General features: G+C 47.7%; 1 protein-coding gene across 1 annotated transcript in view; it reads right to left on the bottom strand.

Annotated features, from left to right (window-relative positions):
* The window catches only part of LOC139060829 (cell adhesion molecule Dscam1-like), a 46783-nt gene that overhangs the window by 17162 nt on the left and 8507 nt on the right, over positions 1-21114 (bottom strand). Inside the window, exons 2-4 of the mRNA XM_070540053.1 lie at positions 12341-12652; positions 10756-10875; positions 1902-2069 (exon numbers count right to left, since the gene is read on the bottom strand). Coding sequence (XP_070396154.1) covers positions 1902-2069; positions 10756-10875; positions 12341-12652 — 600 coding nt within the window. The remainder of the gene's footprint in view (positions 1-1901; positions 2070-10755; positions 10876-12340; positions 12653-21114) is intronic.

The following is a 21114-nucleotide window of genomic DNA, read 5'->3' on the forward strand; positions in this document are numbered from 1 at the left end:
ATTAACGACTTGCCTTCCACAGTAACATCTAGTATCCGCCTATTCGCGGATGATTGCGTACTCTACCGCCCCATAACTAACGCCCAGGATGCTTACATCCTCCAAAATGACCTGGATAACATACAGCGGTGGTGCACTAAATGGCTAATGTCCCTAAATACTACAAAGACCGCACAAATTTCTTTTCACCGCCGCCGAAATTATACTCCGCCTACTTATAAAATTAACGATACTACTATTATTTCCACTAACTCTTTTAAGTATCTTGGCATTAACCTTGCTAGTGACCTAACATGGTCTTGCCACATTAACCACATAATAAATTCATCTAATCGAGCAGTTGGGTATCTCCGACGTAACCTGCGCATGACACCTCCTTCCTTAAAATTACTAGCTTATAAAACATTTGTACGACCTAAACTTGAATACGCTTGCGCAATATTTGACCCCCATCAGTCTAACCTTATCTCAGCCCTTGAATCTGTTCAGAATCGTGCCACTCGCTTTATTCTTTCAAACTACTCTCGATACTCTAGCATATCCGCCTTGAAATTGCAACTAAAACTTCCTTCTCTCGCTTCCCGTCGCCGAATTTCACGTCTCTGCCTTTATCACAGGTTCTTCCATTGCTCGCCCCGTGACAGCAACCTCATCCTACCAGTACGTCGAACACCCCGCACAGGCCATCCAAACAGCGTCATCCCGCATCGTTCCCGAACAACTACATTTCAGAAATCATTTTTTGTCCACACAGCTCGCGACTGGAATGACCTTCCCTGTCACTTAGCACAAATCCCTGATCCAGTCCATTTCAAGACTGCCATCGAGGAAGCCATGTCATCGTCATGATTCTCATGTAACATTCATTGTTAACCGCCGTTCTTGCGCCCACCCCTCATGTAATGTCCCGCCAGGGACCCTTGAGGTTCAAATAAATAAATAAATAAATAAAAAACTGACTTGGCGCATTTTTCTAAGGCTGCAGTTAGACTATCATTCTAGGTGTTTTGTGTCCAGAAAGCGGGGACCAAGTGGGTATATAGGCACTCCTTTACTGACACTTAGCCGTAAAGAGAGCTTAGCTATTCAGAGAAAGTTTTGAGAGTGAACATACGACTTCTTTGACAGCACATCTATTAAAGAACGTGTCTCTGCGACGACGGTTGCGCGGTGTCTCTGTGTACAAAGATCGCGAGCACCGTGATCAGTAAACCCAACTTGAAACTATAGCACTATCTCGTCTGTTTCGTAACGTCCGTTACTTCTTAAAATTTACACCCTCATTCATTTTTACGGGTGTATATTATAGCTCATACCCTTACGCCCAAACGGTTGTAGGGATGTGAGTTATAATTTGCACTATAAAAAGTGAATGCGGGTGTAAGATGGGTCTATAACTCACACCCGGGGTGCAAGAGTGTGAGGTATAGACCTATATTACACCTTCATTCACTTTTAAGGGTGTAAATTATTTTACACCGCACTTCGCGCAGTCCGTGATAAAAAAAAATTGCCGCCATCTACAAACACTGCAAACTCTGACGTGTAGATATGCAAATGAGCGTAGTTAAAACGCTTTGCGTTTTGTCTGTCCAGTTGATTTGGTGGTGTTTTATGCGTGTCACGAGCTGCGTCGCGAAGTTGAGCTCGGGGGAACGTGTATCCAAGTGTATTCTACTTCGCTGCTGGTGTAAATTTTCGACACTGGCGTAATCGTGTTGCTGCCAAGAATTTACACCCGCAGCAAAGTAAAACACACTTGGTTGCTGCAATATTAGCTGTTTTTGTCTGTTTGAGCTTTGCGCCACCAGGTTGCTGCACCATGCAGGACGCTCAATGCACCATGCAGCCAGCAGATCGAGACGCGTGTGTCACGTGTACATACGCACATACATACTCACCTCTCACCTTGAGCGCCACCGCCCTGTGGACATCGGGGGGCACCCCGTTGTGCGCCTGGCACGCGTACCAGCCCCGGTCCGTCACCAGCACGGGCTCCAGCAGCAGCGAGCCGTTCTCGGTGACTCGCACGCGGTCGCTCTTTACCACGGCGCGCTCGGCTCCGTCGGCTGCACAGAGCACAGAGTAAGATGCGATTGAAGGATTGGTGGAAGAAAAGTATGGAAATGAGAAAAAAAAAAACGGAGACGTACAAAAGCACAGTTCGCAATAGGGGATCAGAAAATTTGGTTGTGGGAGTTAGTTTTTTTTTATTGTTTAACCTAGGTAGGACATTAGTCAGTACAATAGCAATAGCTTGGTGGCGCAACCCACGGCCCTGTTCCAAAGGGGATGCTCATAACATCCATCCATCCATCCATCCAGCACACACCGAGTAGTGTTTTAGCCTTAAGAAGGTTGTAGGATTGGGCATGTTGGTAAAACATGCTTTAGCGTTTGAATAATAGCACAAGGAGAGCAGAGGGGACTGTTCTCTCTTCTGTCCCCTCTGCTGTCCTTGCGCTATTATTCAAAATTTAAGGTTTTAGCCTTCTCGCTCAACCTTTTCTTTCTTAATGTGAAAGCACTATATACGCCATATTACGCGAAAATCCGGCGTCGTCAGCGTCGGCGTGACCGAGCGATGGTACCAAAAATGGCCGACGGTGCAAAGAGTGAAAACGCATTTAAAAAATGCTCGGATCGACGTAGAATTTCTCAGGGACGTTCCTGTAAACAAAGTAAATTAATTGGCTTTGACGAAAAAAAAAAATATGGTACATATCGGTCTGGGTATATCAATCGAATTCATGAGAGTCGCTTGTTGGGCTAGTTGGTACATGGTTATACTAGGAGAATGCCGGCAAACTTGAAAGTAGAAAGAATCGAGAAGCAGACATAGACAAAGCGACAGGAAAGTGGCTTCCTGTCGCTTTGTCTATGTCTGCTTCTAGATTTTTTCTACTTCCAAGTTTGCTGGCATTCTCCTAGTATATATAGGAATCGAACCCTGGTGGTTCAGGGGTGCGAGATGAGCACGCTTGCCCGACGCCATGATGGCTCGATCCACGGCGGATCCACGGTTCTGGCTGGCTAAAGGTGTGCCTGTAGTGCGTGCGTCATTGGACGCGAGACGGCGCAGCCAATGGGAAGGAGGTGGCGCCACGTCATAAATGTATACAATGAGAGTATAAAGACATTTCGCCAAAGGGACTGTAATGCTTTCGCATTGCCACACGTAAGCAGTATTATAAGATTCTCTGCCGAGATTCGTTTTTTTTCTTTTTGAATAAATAAAAAGAAGATTTAAGTGTGTTTCGACACATTTGAGGATCACATAAGTGTACTCCCCCGATCAGTTATATAACGGACCGTGGATTATGCGACAAAGCTGATTTTCTTCTCCGTCTGTCACTGTATGACTTGAAATTGAGGACTTCGGTTCAAACTCGGCATTGCGAACTTTTCCGTGCACTCTTCAATTTCAGTTCATGCGTCTGAATTACGAATAGCATATTCAGTTCTTTTTTTTTTCGGCACACCTGTGCTGTTTTTCTCGGGTGTAGATGCCAGCACAGCAGCCCTGACCCACTTTTTGATTATACTTCTCGTATGGACTTGTCATTCGGACTAACCGCTGAGCCACCACGGCGAGTATATATAGACTTCACTGTGCTCGCACAAGCTCGACGAGGGTGGTGGTACGGCCTCCGGCAAAGAGCTGGCGGCATGTACAATGTACAGGCAAATCCTTCCTGCTGAAGCCTTCCTTACAAGGTGCACGTATGACGTTTCATGAAAGCGCAAAAAATTTGCATCCAGCTCAGCCTCCTCCTGATTAGCTAAGATGGTTGAGCGACCGCCATAGAAAGGTGTTGGTCACGTGTTGAATCCCCCCCCCCTTCGAATTTACCTGAGAGTGCAATGCTTTCTTTGAACGATACCCATGTGGATATCCTTTGTATATAGCTTCCCGCTATACTTCCGGGTGGTTGATAATTTCCTCTTTTCGTGAAATTCATGGGGCTCCGGGCGCAGACGTTGGAGCTCGTCCGTGTACGGTGTAGACTACACTGAGTCCGCTATGATGGGTCCTGTGCCTGGGAACACGCAGTTGACTGAAGCAACTACGTTTTCCAGGTCACAACTATAACCATCCGTTCCCAAGCTCTTATTCGGAGCCAGAAACTCAACGGGTCTTTCTGGAGTCTGAGGTTCCTCTTATTCGCTGTGACTGTGAACTTTGGCAGAGCTCCGAGCTCTGCCAAATAAACACCTTTAGAGTAGGTTTGTCCAGCAGTTGCTTATCGCTTTTGGTAAAGGTGCGGGTGCTTTCTTCCCCTGGAAAATCCAAATGGAAAAGGAGAAAAAGCGTACAGCCTTGCTTAAATGTTACCTGCTTCGGGGCAAGTTGTTTCGCGGTACTCGAATGTTAATGGGGGCAGAAGGCCGGAACGTAAAGAAAGGGGGCGAAGTAAGGCGCGCCCTCGATCCACTTAATTGCGACTGTGCGCCCAGGTCGCCGCCTTTGAGGTGGTGGCTTATGTTTTTGTGCGCGTTCAGTCAGGACCTTGAAGCACGGCCTCCGAAATACCGGAGGCCATATTTGAAGGATCCACCACGATTTAGGCACGTGACTCGCAAGTACCAACTTATATAGGCGACAGTAACGTAACGCCATTGTGTCATTTGATTATGTGCTCGCAAGTGCTTGGGGATCAGCTTGGAAGTGCGAAGTTTATAGGAATGGAAGTAGTGCAAACGATACTATGCCGCGGTTGCACTGGAGATAGTGTCACTGTATACCTATATATAGCGTCGGTAATACTGGCTCCATATTGTTACGTAAGAAGACGCAGATGAAAAGCTATATGCAAGTATATTTACAACGTAATACGCCGCACTTGGCCAAGAGGCAACAGCCCGCGCTAGCCTCCAATCGTCGTCGTCGTCTTCTTACTGCTCGCCTCTTCGTCATCGGTAATACTATTCCGTAGCTATATTGGTCTCTGTTGGTCGTGTTGGGCCGGTATTGGTTTCGTTCTCAACGCTATTAGCCCCGAGAATTAGGAGTGGCGCCCTCTCGCGAGTGACGTCACGGCCAGGACGCCGCTCGCTCCGGCTCGCTCGGCTGCCGCGCGCGCTCGTTCCCTTCGTGTATGCTTGGGGTATGGGTAGCTCGAGCCGTACGTATTGAAGAATACGTCGGCTTCTTTCAGCTGCCATACCTTAACCACAGTTTCTTCTTCAAAAGTGTGTGAGTCGAGAAACTTTGCGGCTTGGATATCGCAAGCTAAGTAGCGTTAAAGGGGTCTACTAGGTTTTGCAATGCATATATGCGCCGTGTCTATCGGTACATTTTGACTAAAAAAAGAATATCTGCAAATTCAACGCGCGAAGTTGTGTATGATGCTTCGCTAAACATTTAACATTCCTTTAGTATTTAGCTATGAGAGGCATTGCATTTTACGTGGAAGAAAAATTTGGTAATTGGCGTCAACATGTTATCTGATTTTAGAAAGACACTGCCCAGCGAAGCGCTCATCATGATTCCTATTACTCTGGTGTGTTGTTCTATTCAAATATGGCCATTGATTAATGCGCAAAAAAATAGTTAGGCGCGCATTTCTTATGAAAAAGTTTGCTGCTACTTTCATCCCCCTCAGAAACAGGCCTCCAAAAAAACGAATTGCTCATGGCTGCTAACACGACGGCGCGTCATGTAGAGTATTTACATAGTCAATTCACAAACACCATAGTAGCAATCACCTGAGAGAAAAGTTTCGTTGTTAAGATCGAGAGCCACTCAATTGAAAGTGATGAAATGTTTCATAGTGGCCCTCAGTAGCCTTTATCGACAATATGGCACACCCCTGATCACGTAACGGTAGCAATCGGCTGTCCGTATGGCGAGGCACGCTATGTTCGCGAAACCCATCAGTTCACTACAACTTCGAATTAAAACCATAAAGCATGTTTTTTACAGCGCCAACTGGAATGGCTAAAGTATTCTCGAGCTACTACACCGCAGCTTAGATTTCCTGTATACAAAAGGAAAATCCAAGCACCTTCTGTCTCACCATGTCTCGATCCAGCGTTATTCAATTATACAAACTGATAACTATTCGCTTCGTCGGTACATAAAAGAGAACCTTGCAGGCAAATTAAGTTTGCTCCAATCCAATCGCAAACATTAATAAAGAAAGCACCACAAGCCTTGAATACTTTCACTTGATTTCTGACCCTCCACCGGGGGAATTTCGATATCTTCAATATGTCCCATACTACTAATCATTGACGCTTCGACTTCTTTCTGGCTGCAGCGATGCGGTCCAGCAGGCATACTTCACTAAAAAAATTGGGCCGAGCAGCCTGTGTCAGTTCGCCAAACAGATTCGTCATGTATATTCCTCAAGCAGCAAGCACCAGTAAATTTCTCAAGTGAGTTTGATTTGATTTAATAATTTCCATTTACACACACACATGTACAGAGGAGTGGTAAGTGGAGGTGGATGAGGAAAAAAAGTCGCACAGACGCGGCTTGAGGTAACCTCACCCCCTTAGGTACAATATGGCTGCATGGGGTAACACATCAAGCGCCATATAAATTACGTTCATATAGTGGCCATAAAACATTGCAGTTATACAATATGTGAAAGAACAGTGAAATATTTCCACAATAACAATGCAAAACACACTGCGGCATTGAAATAAATAAATGATATACACTAGGTAACATAGACAAAAAAAAGAGGAACATAACATACATTATTAATCATTAACAAACGCGCTCTAAAGAGGTGAGTTGAACGTGTAGCACGGAAAAGGGAATATATATTGGTACATTCCTATTTGTACTCTGTAAATAGCTGTAAGCCTTCATTAACTTTACTTCAAGTTTCCGCCGTTTAAAAAAAAATGAACACGTGAAGAACCGCCCAATGTTGACAAGCAGTTAAAGAAGCAAGTGAGGCGTGTAGAATCTAAGCTCCAGTATTAGTTAAGTCCCCGTGCTACTGCCGAGCGTTTCTGTGAGGAAATGCGACAATTCGATATTATACCATGAACTACTCGTCGTGAGCAAACCTGTTTTAGCGGAATAAAATCAACGTAACTGCTGTAGAAGTCATGTATAGCCAGCTTTGTGACATGCTTGTTGCACCGCGGCAGGTCTGGTATCATAACTGGATTCCTATAGGCTATGCTCTTGCGATTGTCTATCCGCGTATGAAAAACCCGCAATGGGCTGGTCTGCGTAGCTTCGGCTGGCACTGTAGCGTTGCCTTCGAGAGCTGCATTGTTGTCTAAGAAATTAGCTCTTTGAATAAATGTTCGCAAAGGAAGACGTCGTAAAAATATATTTGAGACGACCACCATAAGTATACAAGCAGAGAGAACGAGGGCGAACAAACGAAAACACCGCAGAAAGCGCCCGGACAACGCCCGAACTGTAGCAGACGACAGGCGCGAGTCCGTGCCCTGACGTCACGCGAGCGGCGCTCGCAGCGCCGCTCGTGTTCGTTCTCGGGGCTAATAGTTACGTGCATTAATTAACAAAAAAAAAGAGACGATCTCGATATTACACGGAACCGCCAGGTCTAGGAAGCTGCGAGAGCACGCGCAGCTTGTTTGCATCGCAAAGGGGGCACGAAATCCAATAAGGGAATGCGTGGGAACGCGCGCTTCGGCAGGCAAGCAGCGTTCACGTACAACCGGCCCGGAGCGGTGATTAGCAAATGCCCCTTTCGTTCGGCGCGCGCCATAAAAGACCCAAGTTCGCCGCAGCGAGCGGTGCTGCGTAAACATCGCGAAACGAAGCGCGCCTCGCAAATCGCGCAATTAGGAAGAGAGGGCAGGGCGCGAGCAGCGTGGTGCCCGACGAGACGTTGTAATGACGTGAGCCGGGCATAGCTGTAGTAGGTGTATAGTATATGTGCTATTGGCATTGCCATTTGTTGGGCGTGTTGGTAAATTGAAAGCATATTTAGCGCCAGCAAACAAGGACGTAAGGGAGACGACAACACAATGCGCTAACTTCAACAACTTGATTTCCAGGAAGTACACCTATATAAACCATGCACAGTGGCGCCACGTTACCCAAATCTCATCCATCCAAAAAAGCTATTGGCGTCCGCCTCCTTCGTTAAATAATAAATAGAAAGAAAGAAAGAAAGAAAGAAAGAAAGAAAGAAAGAAAGAAAGAAAGAAAGAAAGAAAGAAAGAAAGAAAGGAAAACGAGCAGCGATTTCGCAACGCCGGCGTTGCCAGACGCGTCTTCCTGATCCCAAGGCCAATTCCTCGACCGAAGTATCGCCGCGAAGCGGCGTCGACAAGCGCTCGCGCTCGCCCATTATGCACCAAGACGCGACGCGACGCGAAAGACGGCGCCTTTGGCGCACAGCGCTTCCCACGCGAATCGGATGTCGCCAGGCGGGGAAGGAGAGAGTTCAGATGTCGGATGTGGGGGGCGATAGGGTTAAGCCCGCCTGCGCGCGCCGAGTGAAAACATAAGCAGCGAGCGGCCACAAAAGCTTTCTAAAAGGGAGGGAGAGAGAGAGAGAGAGTAAAAGGGGGAGGAGGTGGGGTGGAAAAGAGGGCACACAACTCTGGTGTTGCCACTGTCGCGTAATAGATGGGAAAGAACAAACGCTCATTCTTTCAACGTGTTTGTTGTACGTTTTTATTTTGTAAGTGCCGTTCTCTATGCATGTCTCTCTCTCTCTCTTTGCTAAAGCAGCGGTTGGTGATTCATTTAGGCTGGTTCCCAGCTGCTTCCTCACCAGCTGGTTCTTTAACGAACAGACCCGCAAGTGTTGCGCAATACAGCGAGGTCTCAATTTCAATTGTCCCATTTCCAATTGTCCAATTCCAATTGTCCCAATTCCCTGTCCCATTTCAATCTCTGCTACAATCGAAAGCCTTTTCGCTTCCCCCGTGTGCAAAGTAGTCAACCGCAGGTTATGTTCTGGCTGACCTCCCTGCCTTTCCTTTATCCTTATCTCTCTCTCGTTCTTCCTATCTCTCGAAGCCTTCCGATCTGTCCCAAGAAGGGCACTCATTGGCCTCCTGGCCTCGCTTTAGTGAAGTACTCCTTATAACAAACTTTTCTTAAATTGGGGGAGAGGGGGAGGACATGAAATATATTCGCACGTACAGTCCGTGTCACGAGATACCAGGTCACTAAGTTCTTGACTAGAACATGCTGCTGGACCGTGGAGAGGGGGCGCCTGTTACACACCGAAAACATACATACATTAACTGATTTCTATTCGTTAACATATGTACCTCAGCTCAGGGGGCACAGCGTAGTAGCATCTAGGAAGAAACCGTTCACGATGCATAGGCTGGGTATTTTCGGTTCACCAAAGTTCACCAGAGCTTTTAGAATGCGAGGGGGAAAGAAATGTGCACGAGATAAACAACTGCCATGCTTTCTCTCCCCCTCTCGCTTCCTTCGCAAAATCTGCCTGCAGACGCCGGCATTTCTTGCGCGCCTCATTCGTTCTCCTTTCCACTTCCTTTCGATTCTGCTCTGACGAAGACCACGCTGTCGCCATGCGCAACCATTGGCTCACACTTGAGGCTCAATTCTCTTCTCCGACTGTTGACCAGCCTTTTCCATTTTAATTTTCTTGTAGGCTTAACAATACCGCTTGCCCATCCGATCAAACATTAAAGCCGCGGACGAAACTGCGTCTTTCAAAGGTGCGCCCCTTGCGCGTTCCTTCCAACGAAAGGCTTGACGCGAACGTCTCTGGCAGCGCCACACCTTCTGGTGCGACGCGGCAGACCAGTCAAGGTCACAACTCTGCGGTCAACACGACTGACCACCGTGGTATAGGCCGAGGCGACGAAGGGCTTCTCCTTCCTCCGCGTGCCAGTCCCGTACCGAGAAAGCAATAAGATTGCGGCGGCGAGGATTCGAGCATTTGAGCAGCAGCAGCAGCGCGAACACGACAAGTGGCACTCGAGGCATGAAGAACGGAAGCCACCGCGTGCCAGGAGCCATGGGTGTGGCCGTTGCCGCCAGAGGGTGCCGTGTCGGGGCAACTTGACACGGGAGCAGGGGAGCGTCTCTTCGCTGTAGAGGCACGCTTCGTTATACGTGACACACATCCCACTCCGTCATGCCTCGTCCACATTTCTCGGAGACCCGAAGGGGGCGGGGGGGGGGGGGGGGAGGGTAGAGGAGGGTTGCGTATGCATCTGGCCTGACGTAACGCTCGCACATGTGATGACGTAACATTCGTTCGGGTCTCCCCGCTCTGTTTGCATGTAGCATGGTATGCACCCAACCAACTATCTATAAGAACCCAAACCGACACACCTAGCCGAACACCCCAAGGCGCGCCTCCACAGTTGGACCATTTGTAACTGTCAAAAATGGCAGATTGACGTGAATTTTAGATTTGGATTACGTAGCTGCGGTGCTGGCATATGTATCGAACCAGCACTGTTTCTCCTCTACATATAAAGCACCGTTTTTCACATCCGGGGTGCTATACTCTGGACAAATAGTCGATTTCCGCCGTGTTGTCAAGTTCTTTAACGGTGGCATTCTGATCCAATCAGAGAGGCCGTATAGCAGCCCTCTCGGCCAATCAGAGTTCACAAGACGACGGAATCGACGCTACATGGCGGAATTTGATTATGTCCAGAACAGGTAATCTATTCCTATAGGTCCAGAAATAATCACAGGTAAGAAAACAACGAACGAATAAAGTAGGGAGGAAAGAAAGAAACGAAAAGAAACAATGTAGCAGTGAAAGAAAGAAAGATCGGGGCACGGCACAGAAGAGTCGAATCCGCACTGACCGTGTCGCCTCTTCCACGTGACCTGGGGCTCCGGGTACCCGCCGGCCTCGCAAGACAGGATGGCCCGTTCGCCCTGCAGGGCCTCCGCGGGCTCTGGTTCGCGCTTCCAGAAGGGTGGCACTGCGATCCGAAAGTATACGCAGAGCGGGTTGTAGCCCACGCATTCGGCTAAATGTAGCCAATATGTGCAAAATATTTCCTGTTTAAAATTTTGCGGATGGAATCGCCTCTTTGCCCTGGGCGCAATGTACGAAAGGACGTATACATACAGCTCACTTCAAATGCCCCTGCAGCCTATTCCGATTAGAGAGGAATGCCGCAGTGTTAACACTGATCGTCTACACCAGATTTCATCGGGACTTGAGCTTATACATTCGCGCAGTTGGCCACAAAAGCTTACGGGATACGGAGTTCGCGGGAAGAAACGAATTTGTTCCAACCCTGCTCAGGTGCGCACAGAGCCTCAAATTAAAAATGTCAGTCTGCTGTGATTTTTGCGACCCCTACAGCGACCCATTCAATCAGCGACGTCGTGCCGTAAAGAGGGCAGAAATTCTCACTTTGTCGTGGAAACCGTGTCAGGTGAACTATTGCGGCCGGCTGTGCTGTCTGTACATGGTCCATGGGATTGGCTTCAATGAGATGTGTTGCGCATTGTGGTGTGTTTCGTGTACGCCGCGTGTCATGTGGAAGAACGACAGAGGTTCACTGCATGATGCTCTTGTCGACAGCCAACCTGTTAGAGGAAGTTATATTGGGCCTCTTTGGTGACTGTAAACCTTGTTTACAGGCGGTCTTCACTTTCATGAAGTACGGACCTGGGACCAAATTTCACAAAGCTCCAGGGTTGGCTAGAGTTTACTCTTACGGACAATTCTCTCGTGAAAGGTTTTTGCTAATACGGCCGCCCTGAACTTTAGGCTACAATTAGGGTTGCCCGCTGTGTTTTCTGCCTCTGTTTTTCAGTCGTCATCGTCATACATCTTCTTGCTCCTTATTTCCTCCAGCGCAGAGTAAGTGGCTAGAGGATCGTAGCTCAGGCCCACCTCTCTGCCTTTCTTATCTTTAAACTTCTCTAGCTGTGCGTCCTGCGCGTATCATTTGATTTCTCGTCGTTTTCGTCTTCTGTACCATGCAAGGCGGGCCTTAGCGTCAACTCCCGGGACCAACTCTATCTGGTCATGATAGCGCCCCGGGTGGTCGCGGCTCATGGAGTCCTGGACTGAGGACTTCACCCACGTCCAGGGCCCGTCGAAAGACCCTGCGGTTAATTTCCCTTTAGTTTAACAAATGCTATCTATCTATCTATCTATCTATCTATCTATCTATCTATCTATCTATCTATCTATCTATCTATCTATCTATCTATCTATCTATCTATCTATCTATCTATCTATCTATCTATCTATCTATCTATCTATCTATCTATCTATCTATCTATCTATCTATCTATCTATCTATAGATCTATCTATCTATCTATCTATCTATCTATCTATCTATCTATCTATCTATCTATCTATCTATCTATCTATCTATCTATCTATCTATCTATCTCCAGGATTCCTCGAAAGCTCTTCTCCTCACCTGGGAACCTAAGGAATGCCTGGAACTTGTCGGTACCGGCCGCGTTGGAGACGACGCACGTGTAATTTCCGATGTCGTCGACGCCCAGCCTCTTGAGCACGAGCACCGAGCTCTCCGGCCCGGCGTCCAGGGAGACCGGGTGACCGTCGGCGACGTCGGCCGAAGAAGCGGAGGGCGCCGTCAGCTCGGCGTCGTCCTTGAGCCAGGCGAAGCTGAGCGGCGAGTCTCCCTGGGTCACCGAACACGTGATGCGCAATCGCTTGCCCAGCTGCGGCCGACTCGGGAACTGAAAGGGCTGCACCTTGGGCGGATCTGCACGGGAGGCGGGGTTGGGCACGATGCGGCTCAGCAAAGTATAGAGGCAGATGGATGGATGAAAGGGTGAATAGATTAGGTAGGCAGACATATAGATATACTGATTGACAGGTGGAGAGGTAGATAGATAAATAGACACGTAGATTACATTGGTAGATACATAAATTGATTGATTGATACGGAGGTATTTTAGCAGGGAAGAAGTTTGGGCGTGTTGGTGGGATACATTCAGACTGGGATACATAGCGCAAAAAATGACACAGGGACAAGCAGGATAGCGCTCGTCCTGTGTTCTGCTTGTCCCTGTGTCATTTTTTGCGCTATGTATCCCAGTCTGGATACAGAGGTAGACTGAGCAGACGACCTTCCCGTCGAGTTTCCAAGCGTGCTCCTCAGACGACATCTTCTTTAGACAGAAAAATAGCCCGGGTCGTTTTTGACTTCGGTACTGTCTTCGCGAAGCTGTGTTCTTTGACGTCTTCGTCAGAATCATAAAGGCTCATTCACGCTGGGCCAACACGACACCGATTTCGGTCTGCCGATTGTCGGAGACAGCGTTTCTTCTTTCCTTCGTGTCGGCGCCTCTGTCACAATGTACCAGCGCCGAAGCTCTCCGCCGACCGTCGGCAGATTGTCGGCGTCGGCACAATGTGATAGAGGCGTCGACACGAAGGAAAGAAACGCTGTCTCCGACAATCGGCAGACCGAAATCGGTGTCGTGTTGGCCCAGTGTGGATGAGCCTTAAAGAGACTTAAGGTGATCGCTGCCCGCATAGAGAAAGCGCAGTGTATGTCGTCTCTCGCAGTCCTTGTCCTTCGCGCTGTCATTTTTCATCATGAATTACCAACTAGCCCAAGCAACCACCCTAGTCCGCTTAGCCGCTTTGCTGTCTACATGGCGAGTATTGGAACACAAGCCATTCTCTTGCTAGATGAATGATCTCCAGCGCCACAGTTCCCCCTAGTAACTCTAGTAGGAAAAGATCTGTGGTCCAAACGGTTTCTCTCTGGCACAGAGAGGACGCGCGGGAGAAAGAAAAAAGGCTCTTACGCCAGAAACGTGCTTCGCGTGCGGCGAAGCGTGGGCGTCGTGCCAACGCGATGGGCAGGAATCGCGTTCACACGGGAAAAAAAATTGAGCCCGCTCGCATGCGCGGCGAACTTCGGCAGCCGCAGCCGGGAGCCGCGTGACCACAGGGGAGGACGTGATTTCGGCCGCGGGTCGCCGACCCGTGTCGCACGTGTGAACGACGCGCAGATTTTGCGCCGATCGACGCTCGTGACACAACTGTCGCGCAAACAAACAAACAAACAAACAAACAAACAAACAAACAAACAAACATACATGCATACATACATACATGCATACATGCATACATACATACATGTATACATACATACATACATACATACATACATACATACATACATACATACATACATACATACATACATACATACGTACATACATACATACATACATACATACATACATACATACATACATACATACATACATACATACATACATACATACATACATACATACGGACAGACAGACAGACAGACAGACAGGCAGACACTGCGTGTACAGAGACTAGCAATGCTGCCCACTTCTCCGCAAGTGTTTTAACGGCGGCAGCTGCAGAGCAACTACAAAACGGGTTGACCGGCACCAAGTCCGGAAGTGCCAAACGGGGCTCGAAGGGTAATACGAGCTCTTTGTTTGTTTGTCTTCAATACACGGACGAAGTTCGTCCGTCACGAACTTCGTCACGGTCGCTTTGCAGATCGCCTCGCACGTTTTCGTCTCACGCTTCGACGAGACCAACGACGAAGCGAATTCGAGCCGCCTGGAACCGGCGGCGAATTGTTTTTGACGCCCGCTTTCGCATTTAGCTCTGCCGAGTCCCGAAACACGTGTTAACCGTGTTTTTCTCTCTGAACAGTACCGTGCGGTGCTGCTGACGCTAGGAGGCGTGCCAAGGCGGCCTTGGGCGAGGAATAAAACTTAATTGACTTTAATATGGTGAAGTTGAACATGATTCGATGTCCAATGGGGCTGTGGAAGGCGCTGTGCGGAATTTGCTGGATCTGGATCTGGAGCTGTGTTTAAGCTGAAATTAAAAAGAAATGAACAAAGACAGACACAAAGGCGGACAGAGACGGCAGGCAGATTAGACAGACAGACAGACAGACAGACAGACAGACAGACAGACAGACAGACAGACAGACAGACAGACAGACAGACAGACAGACAGACAGACAGATAGATAGATAGATAGATAGATAGATAGATAGATAGATAGATAGATAGATAGATAGATAGATAGATAGATAGACAGACAGACAGATAGATAGATAGATAGATAGATAGATAGATAGATAGATAGATAGATAGATAGATAGATAGATAGATAGATAGATAGATAGATAGATAGATAGATAGATAGATAGATAGATAGATAGATAGATAGATAGATAGACCGAGCGGTGAACGTTGAGAACTGAGCGGCCGGCTCTGTTAATGTAAAATTGCAAAAAAGAAAGCTGTACTTATGCATTTGCTAAGAGCTTCGGAACACCTGTTGCAAGCATACCGATTTAATGGGAATTCTCATACTTGTATATACCTTTTCAGGTTGCAACTCGATCATCTGGTTCGCTGAACACGCAAACAGTGCCAGCTTGTTGTCGTCCAAAAAATAATCAAGCGAGGGGGAGTGCTTTTGTGACGACAATACACCCCCTGTGGTTCACATCGCGCACTGACTGATTCTCTCCAACTCGAGCTCCTATACAGTTTTCACAACGTTGCATTACTTTAGGGTGCAAGCACTTAGATAGCAGACACGCGCCCGCTGCCTATCAAGACGCACCCGTGGATGTTCAGGTGCGAGGGGGGGGGGGGGGGGGGGGTGGCAAGAAAATCGAAAACAACACGAACGGAAAGAAACTCGCGCACGCACCAAAAGCGTGCAGCCGTTTTGCTGCACGTGCGTGCACAACCCCGTAGCGGCCCGTCTCCTTGGGCGAGAAAAAATACAACAAAACAATTCAGCCACGCTCGTCACGCCTCAACGCCCACAGGTGTCGTCGCATTCGCCGCGAAACCTCGCAGGGCTTTCGTTTTGCGTTCTCTCTCATCTTTAGTTTGTATGGCTTTCAGCTTGCTGCTCTGTACCTTGCGCACCCTCTCTGTCTACGCGGTCACACGCAGCCGTGTGCCGCTGGGGGGGGGGGGGGGGGAGGGTGAGGGGAGGGAGATAGAGAGAGAGAGAGGTCTGTTATCGTGCCCACCCGTTGCTGCTGTTGCTGGTGGTAGCGCGCACTTGTGCCCGCGCCGCGCCATGCGTGTGCTTCTTTTAAATTTTATTTTATTTATTTATTATTTGTTTTGTCGCGTAACGTCTCTGTGGGCACCAGGTCCGAATGCCAAGTGCACGCATATCGAACGGGGTACTCGAGCCTGCGCTGTGCCCTGACTTGTTCTGGCGCTCGTCGTCAACACTTGCCGAGAGTCGACTATGAAAGATCTATCTATCTATCTATCTATCTATCTATCTATCTATCTATCTATCTATCTATCTATCTATCTATCTATCTATCTATCTATCTATCTATCTATCTATCTATCTATCTATCTATCTATCTATCTATCTATCTATCTATCTATCTATCTATCTATCTATCTATCTATCTATCTATCTATCTATCTATCTATCTATCTATCTATCTATCTATCTATCTATCTATCTATCTATCTATCTATCTATCTATCTATCTATCTATCTATCTATCTGTGTTCGAATGTAAGCGTTACAAACACTTATCGGGGTGTCGAGACAGTGAGACCGATGCGAATAATAACGCTGGGGCAAAGCCGCGGTTGTTGCGCTTGACGCTGCAGTTGATGTGCGAACGCACGAGACACGCACCAACTTGCCTGTTTAGACAGTTTCCAATCATTCAGTAGGAAACACATCGCCTTTAGAGGCAGCCAATGTGCAAATCTGTTGTCTCGATGTATGCAAAAAAGCAAGTTATCATTCGGCTGTGGTCTTTCCGTGTTTGCATCCCATTAGAACAATCCGGGCCGCTGTATAGTACATACCACGCTTCTCTCCTTTAACGAACACGACATTCTGCGCGTGCATCTTGTGAAGCGCTGCTTCCTCGTTTCACTGCCCTGTCATTGTCAGGGTGTACCATCATACGAGAGCTGACGCCTCTCATTGACAAGCTCCTCAGCTGACCGGGCATCCGAGTTGCGAACGGCGTTACACGAATGTACCAAACACTGTAACTGAGCCTCATTCTTTCCTTCTTTTTTAAACGAACTGACTCCGCAGAGAACGTGTATTTCATTTTGCTTAGAATCGATAAAATGGAGTTTTCAATTCAATTCTATAGAATCGATAAATTCGATAAATTGAGAATTTATATTTGATTCGACGTTTCGAAAGTACCTTTCCTCTTTTTTCTTTGCACGGATATTCTTATTCCATTCGACCTCACTACTCGAACTCTCCTAGCCGTACAACGCGGTTGCTTCGTATGCCGACAAGGCGTCGTCTCAAAAGAACGCGGGTGTTTTGGCACCGACGACGTACGCGTTCGTCGTTCACCCTGACGGCCCATTGTGTGTCGCCTCCTGCTGCCGTCTTGTTCGCGCGTCTGGGAGAGTTCCTTCCGACAAAAAGAAAAAAGAAAGAAAAGAAATGTTGCGTGAGCACGCACACTCGCCACTTGTCAGCCGTCCTCCCGAAAAGGTCAGAGGCCTCTGAAACCTCGGCGATGGTGCGCCGCGGGTTTGGGTTCCGGAGCAGCGCCGCATGAGTTGCACCGTTTCACTCGACGCGGCATCCTGGAAATTTAGACTACAAATCGAATGATCTTTTGCTGTTCGATTCGTATTCGATACGCGAATTCACTATTCGAGGTTGTTGGACTTTATTGAGACTCTTGTTCGAATATAAGGGATAACGACCCTTAGTGGAATCACAAAGAAATCACACCGATGTGTGTGGTGACCGTTCCGAATGATCCTGCTGCGGGATAACCACGGCTGTTGCGCAGGGACATCAGTTCTAGAGTGAAGGGGTGGATCGGATAACTTCTGCTCAATAAATTTGCAGTCATACCAATATGGACGCGTCGAACTTTGGGCAGCCTGCAGATTTGTTATCTTTATCTGTAGGTGGTGATAAACTTTATTGAAAGGGGGAAGGGTAAAGATCGACGTGGCTGTGCCTACAGATAAAGATGGACGTGGCTGAGGGTTACTTGAGCCCTAACCCTCAGCCACGTCCATCTTTATCTGTAGGCACAACCATTGATTGTGTGGCCAAATTTCATTATGTTTGCATGCCTAGAAAACGAGATGCGGAACTGTATAGTGTCACTTTGATCTATTTCAACGAACACAGCTCTCCAGTATTAACTTGAAGCAGCGCGAAGAAGACAACAGCAAAAAGACAAAGACAACAGGATGAGCGCTGAACTACCAACTGAAAAATTTATTGAAGGACCAACCAGCTTTATAACACGTCAAAGAACGCCAACAAGGAACAGAAGTTGGCGGTTTTTAGGAAAGACGTTTCAAAATGTCTTTGCAAACGCCCTTTGATCCTTGGCCGATACGTCATTCCCCCTCCCCCCCACCCCACACACACGCATACAAACAAAGATTACGCGCTGCTGCTCCTACGAACACTATTCAGGTAACTAAAGAGGAAAACCATTTGAGCTGTAAATTACTCTTCTAAAATGCAAGAAAATTCACTAGGGTTCAGAATTGGGCGAGTTGGTGTTGCATAATAAAATTGGCACAGCGCAATATAGAAAGGAAGAAACAAGCCGAGCAGTACGGATGGGTGGTCACGCCAATGTGAAGTTCCTGCACCAACTTACTTTGACGTCACGTATTTTGACGGCAGCTGCTGAGGTGTATAGCTGATATGTTTATCTGTAAAAGTGGACCAAATTATATTCTCAAAGAACTAAAGACTGCTAGTTGGTGAGCTCCAGAATTTTCACTAAGCTGCAAGGCGGCCCGAATACGAGGAAATGCGAAGGTGTATACCCTAGAATCCGTGACGTCACACGCAACCTATACGCTAGCTGAGTTTCCAGCGAAAAAAAAAAGGGGGGGGGGGGGAAGGACGGTTTAGTCATCGTTTTATTTTCTAGTAATCAATCAATTCGCATCGCGAAATTAATGACAAGAGTTTCGCAAGAGTGTTTTATCATTACAAACGAAGTTGGTGTTTATATCTATAGTCTCGCCTTAACTAATTGGTCAAGGGTTGACGCCATGTAAGCCTACGGGTTACAGAGCATCACTCTTACAAACAGTAGAAGAAACCACTCTTTTCGTGACATAATAGCGCCAACTGACTGTTTCTCTCCCCCCACCCCCCACCTTTTTTTTTTCATTTCAGAGCTTGTTTGCCACGAGGTATATGAGCTGTGGTAATTGTTGCTTTTCGTTGACTTGATCGCCAACACTTCGTGATTCATGCGTTACTCTAACCGACGCCACGCTTGCACTATGCAGAAGTTATAACGCGTAGCGAAGAGGTCCGTATTTCATTTCAGCCACTTGCAACCACCTTGCAAAAACCCCATCGGTTCTTTTGCAAGGTGCGCGCCAGAATATACGCGTACAAACGCTTTCGCATTACGCCCCCGCGACACCTGACCTGGATTCCCTGACATACCTGCAGTTGACGCGAGACCAACATATATAGAGGCCCGCAGGCGAATATCCGTAGCTTAAATAAAGGCGTATTTACAACGGCTCCCACCACCACCATCACCGATACGCACCCGGGGCCTGCCTATGGCTGATAATCAAACTGGCGTCCGCCTGCAGTGGAGAGTGTGGGTAATTAGGAGGACGGCTGTTGGGCAAAAAACCAAACCAGTTTGGAATTGCGCACCATTCTTTAAAAGAGTCTGCTTTCATTTAATTGGCGAAATAAAAGGACGGTTGATTATAATCCCAGCAGAGAAAACGTAGGCCGACGTTTCGTTTCTTGCATTTCGCGTCTTCCGGGTACTTTTAGAATTTGCCGTAGTCCTTTGTCTAATCGATAAGCACTTAACTAGACGCGAGCAGGTACTCTCGAAGTCACTGACGATGCAAGCGCCTATACAACATGGCTCCGCTACTTGTCTTTCGTTCTGGCGACTTATATGGCTTACCAACCCTGCTGAAGAATCCTGTATGCATGTCTCATCTACCCTGTGTCAACAACACGATAGGATCCTATAGTATCCTGTATGATGACCTGTATGTTCCCACAGAAACCCACATGGTGGTCATATATACAGGATTATACATGCAGGGGGCATGCATTTTTCCCAATAGCGGATCAACTCACCGCTGCGCGCTTATGCTGATGCTTCCCATATCTCACAAGTCTAATTTGAAGTTACAGTTTTGACTTCACATTGCTCTTCAGCATCTTTTTGTGGCAAGTTCCAAAGAGCGGCGGAAACTTTGTAAGATTGTCCTGAATGAATGAAGGAGAAGAATCAGCCATATGTGAACGGGAATCGTGTTGGCGCGTCAGCCAAGAAACCACGAAGTCACCCATAGGAACGAGGAGAACACGGAAGTGGCAATAAAAATTGTATAGCAGAGATCGTCATTCAGGCGCGCACGAAAGGATCCTACGCACACTGGCCCGCGTAAAATGTGTAATCGTGTTGCGATCTACGCGCGCGTGTGTGTATACACGCCCGTCTTTCTTTCTGCGCCCGGTTGGCCGGCAGCGTGGGAAGAGCTGGTATATGCTATAGGAAGTGGCACGCGGGGGTCGCGCTGGCACGTTTCCCGCCAAATAGCTCGCTTTGGCGCCAAAAAATTCCCGCGCTTTCTTATTTGAACCTTTCTTTTTTTCTGTCGCGCTGCCGCTGGTTTCGGGTCTCGGTTGGCTGCGACGTTCGTGCCTTGACCGGGTGTGCACCAAGGTGGCAGAAGGTCCCCGCGGGGAGACGAAAATACGAATGCGGGACGAAAATAAGAAGGGAAGAGTGGACGGGAGGCAATAGACAGACGCTGGCGCCGACCTAGCGGTGGAGCAGAAAAATAAATTTTTTCGGGCGTTTCGTCACCGTACTACCGATAGCTGGCTGCGAGACGATGTCTTCTTTTTTTTTCTTTTTTGCTCGAGCGTTCCGCGCGCTCTCTTTTGAGTTAAGTGCACAAGTGTACGCCAGCATACAGTGCAAGCTGAGAATTTTGAGTTTGTTCTATGATTACGCACCTAGCTTGCACCAGCCAGGTAGCGCTGCTGCTCTAACCAGTAAACATTACACGAATGGGATGGACAGTGGCAGAGAGAGAGAGAGACTCAGCGGCCTCGAGCCAATGACTACGCTAAGCATCTCCACAGCAATATACCTCTTCACAGGAACCAACAATCACAAAATCGAACCAATGTTTACAT

This window comes from Dermacentor albipictus, chromosome 6 (genome assembly GCF_038994185.2).
Source record: "Dermacentor albipictus isolate Rhodes 1998 colony chromosome 6, USDA_Dalb.pri_finalv2, whole genome shotgun sequence".
NCBI lineage: Eukaryota > Metazoa > Arthropoda > Arachnida > Ixodida > Ixodidae > Dermacentor > Dermacentor albipictus.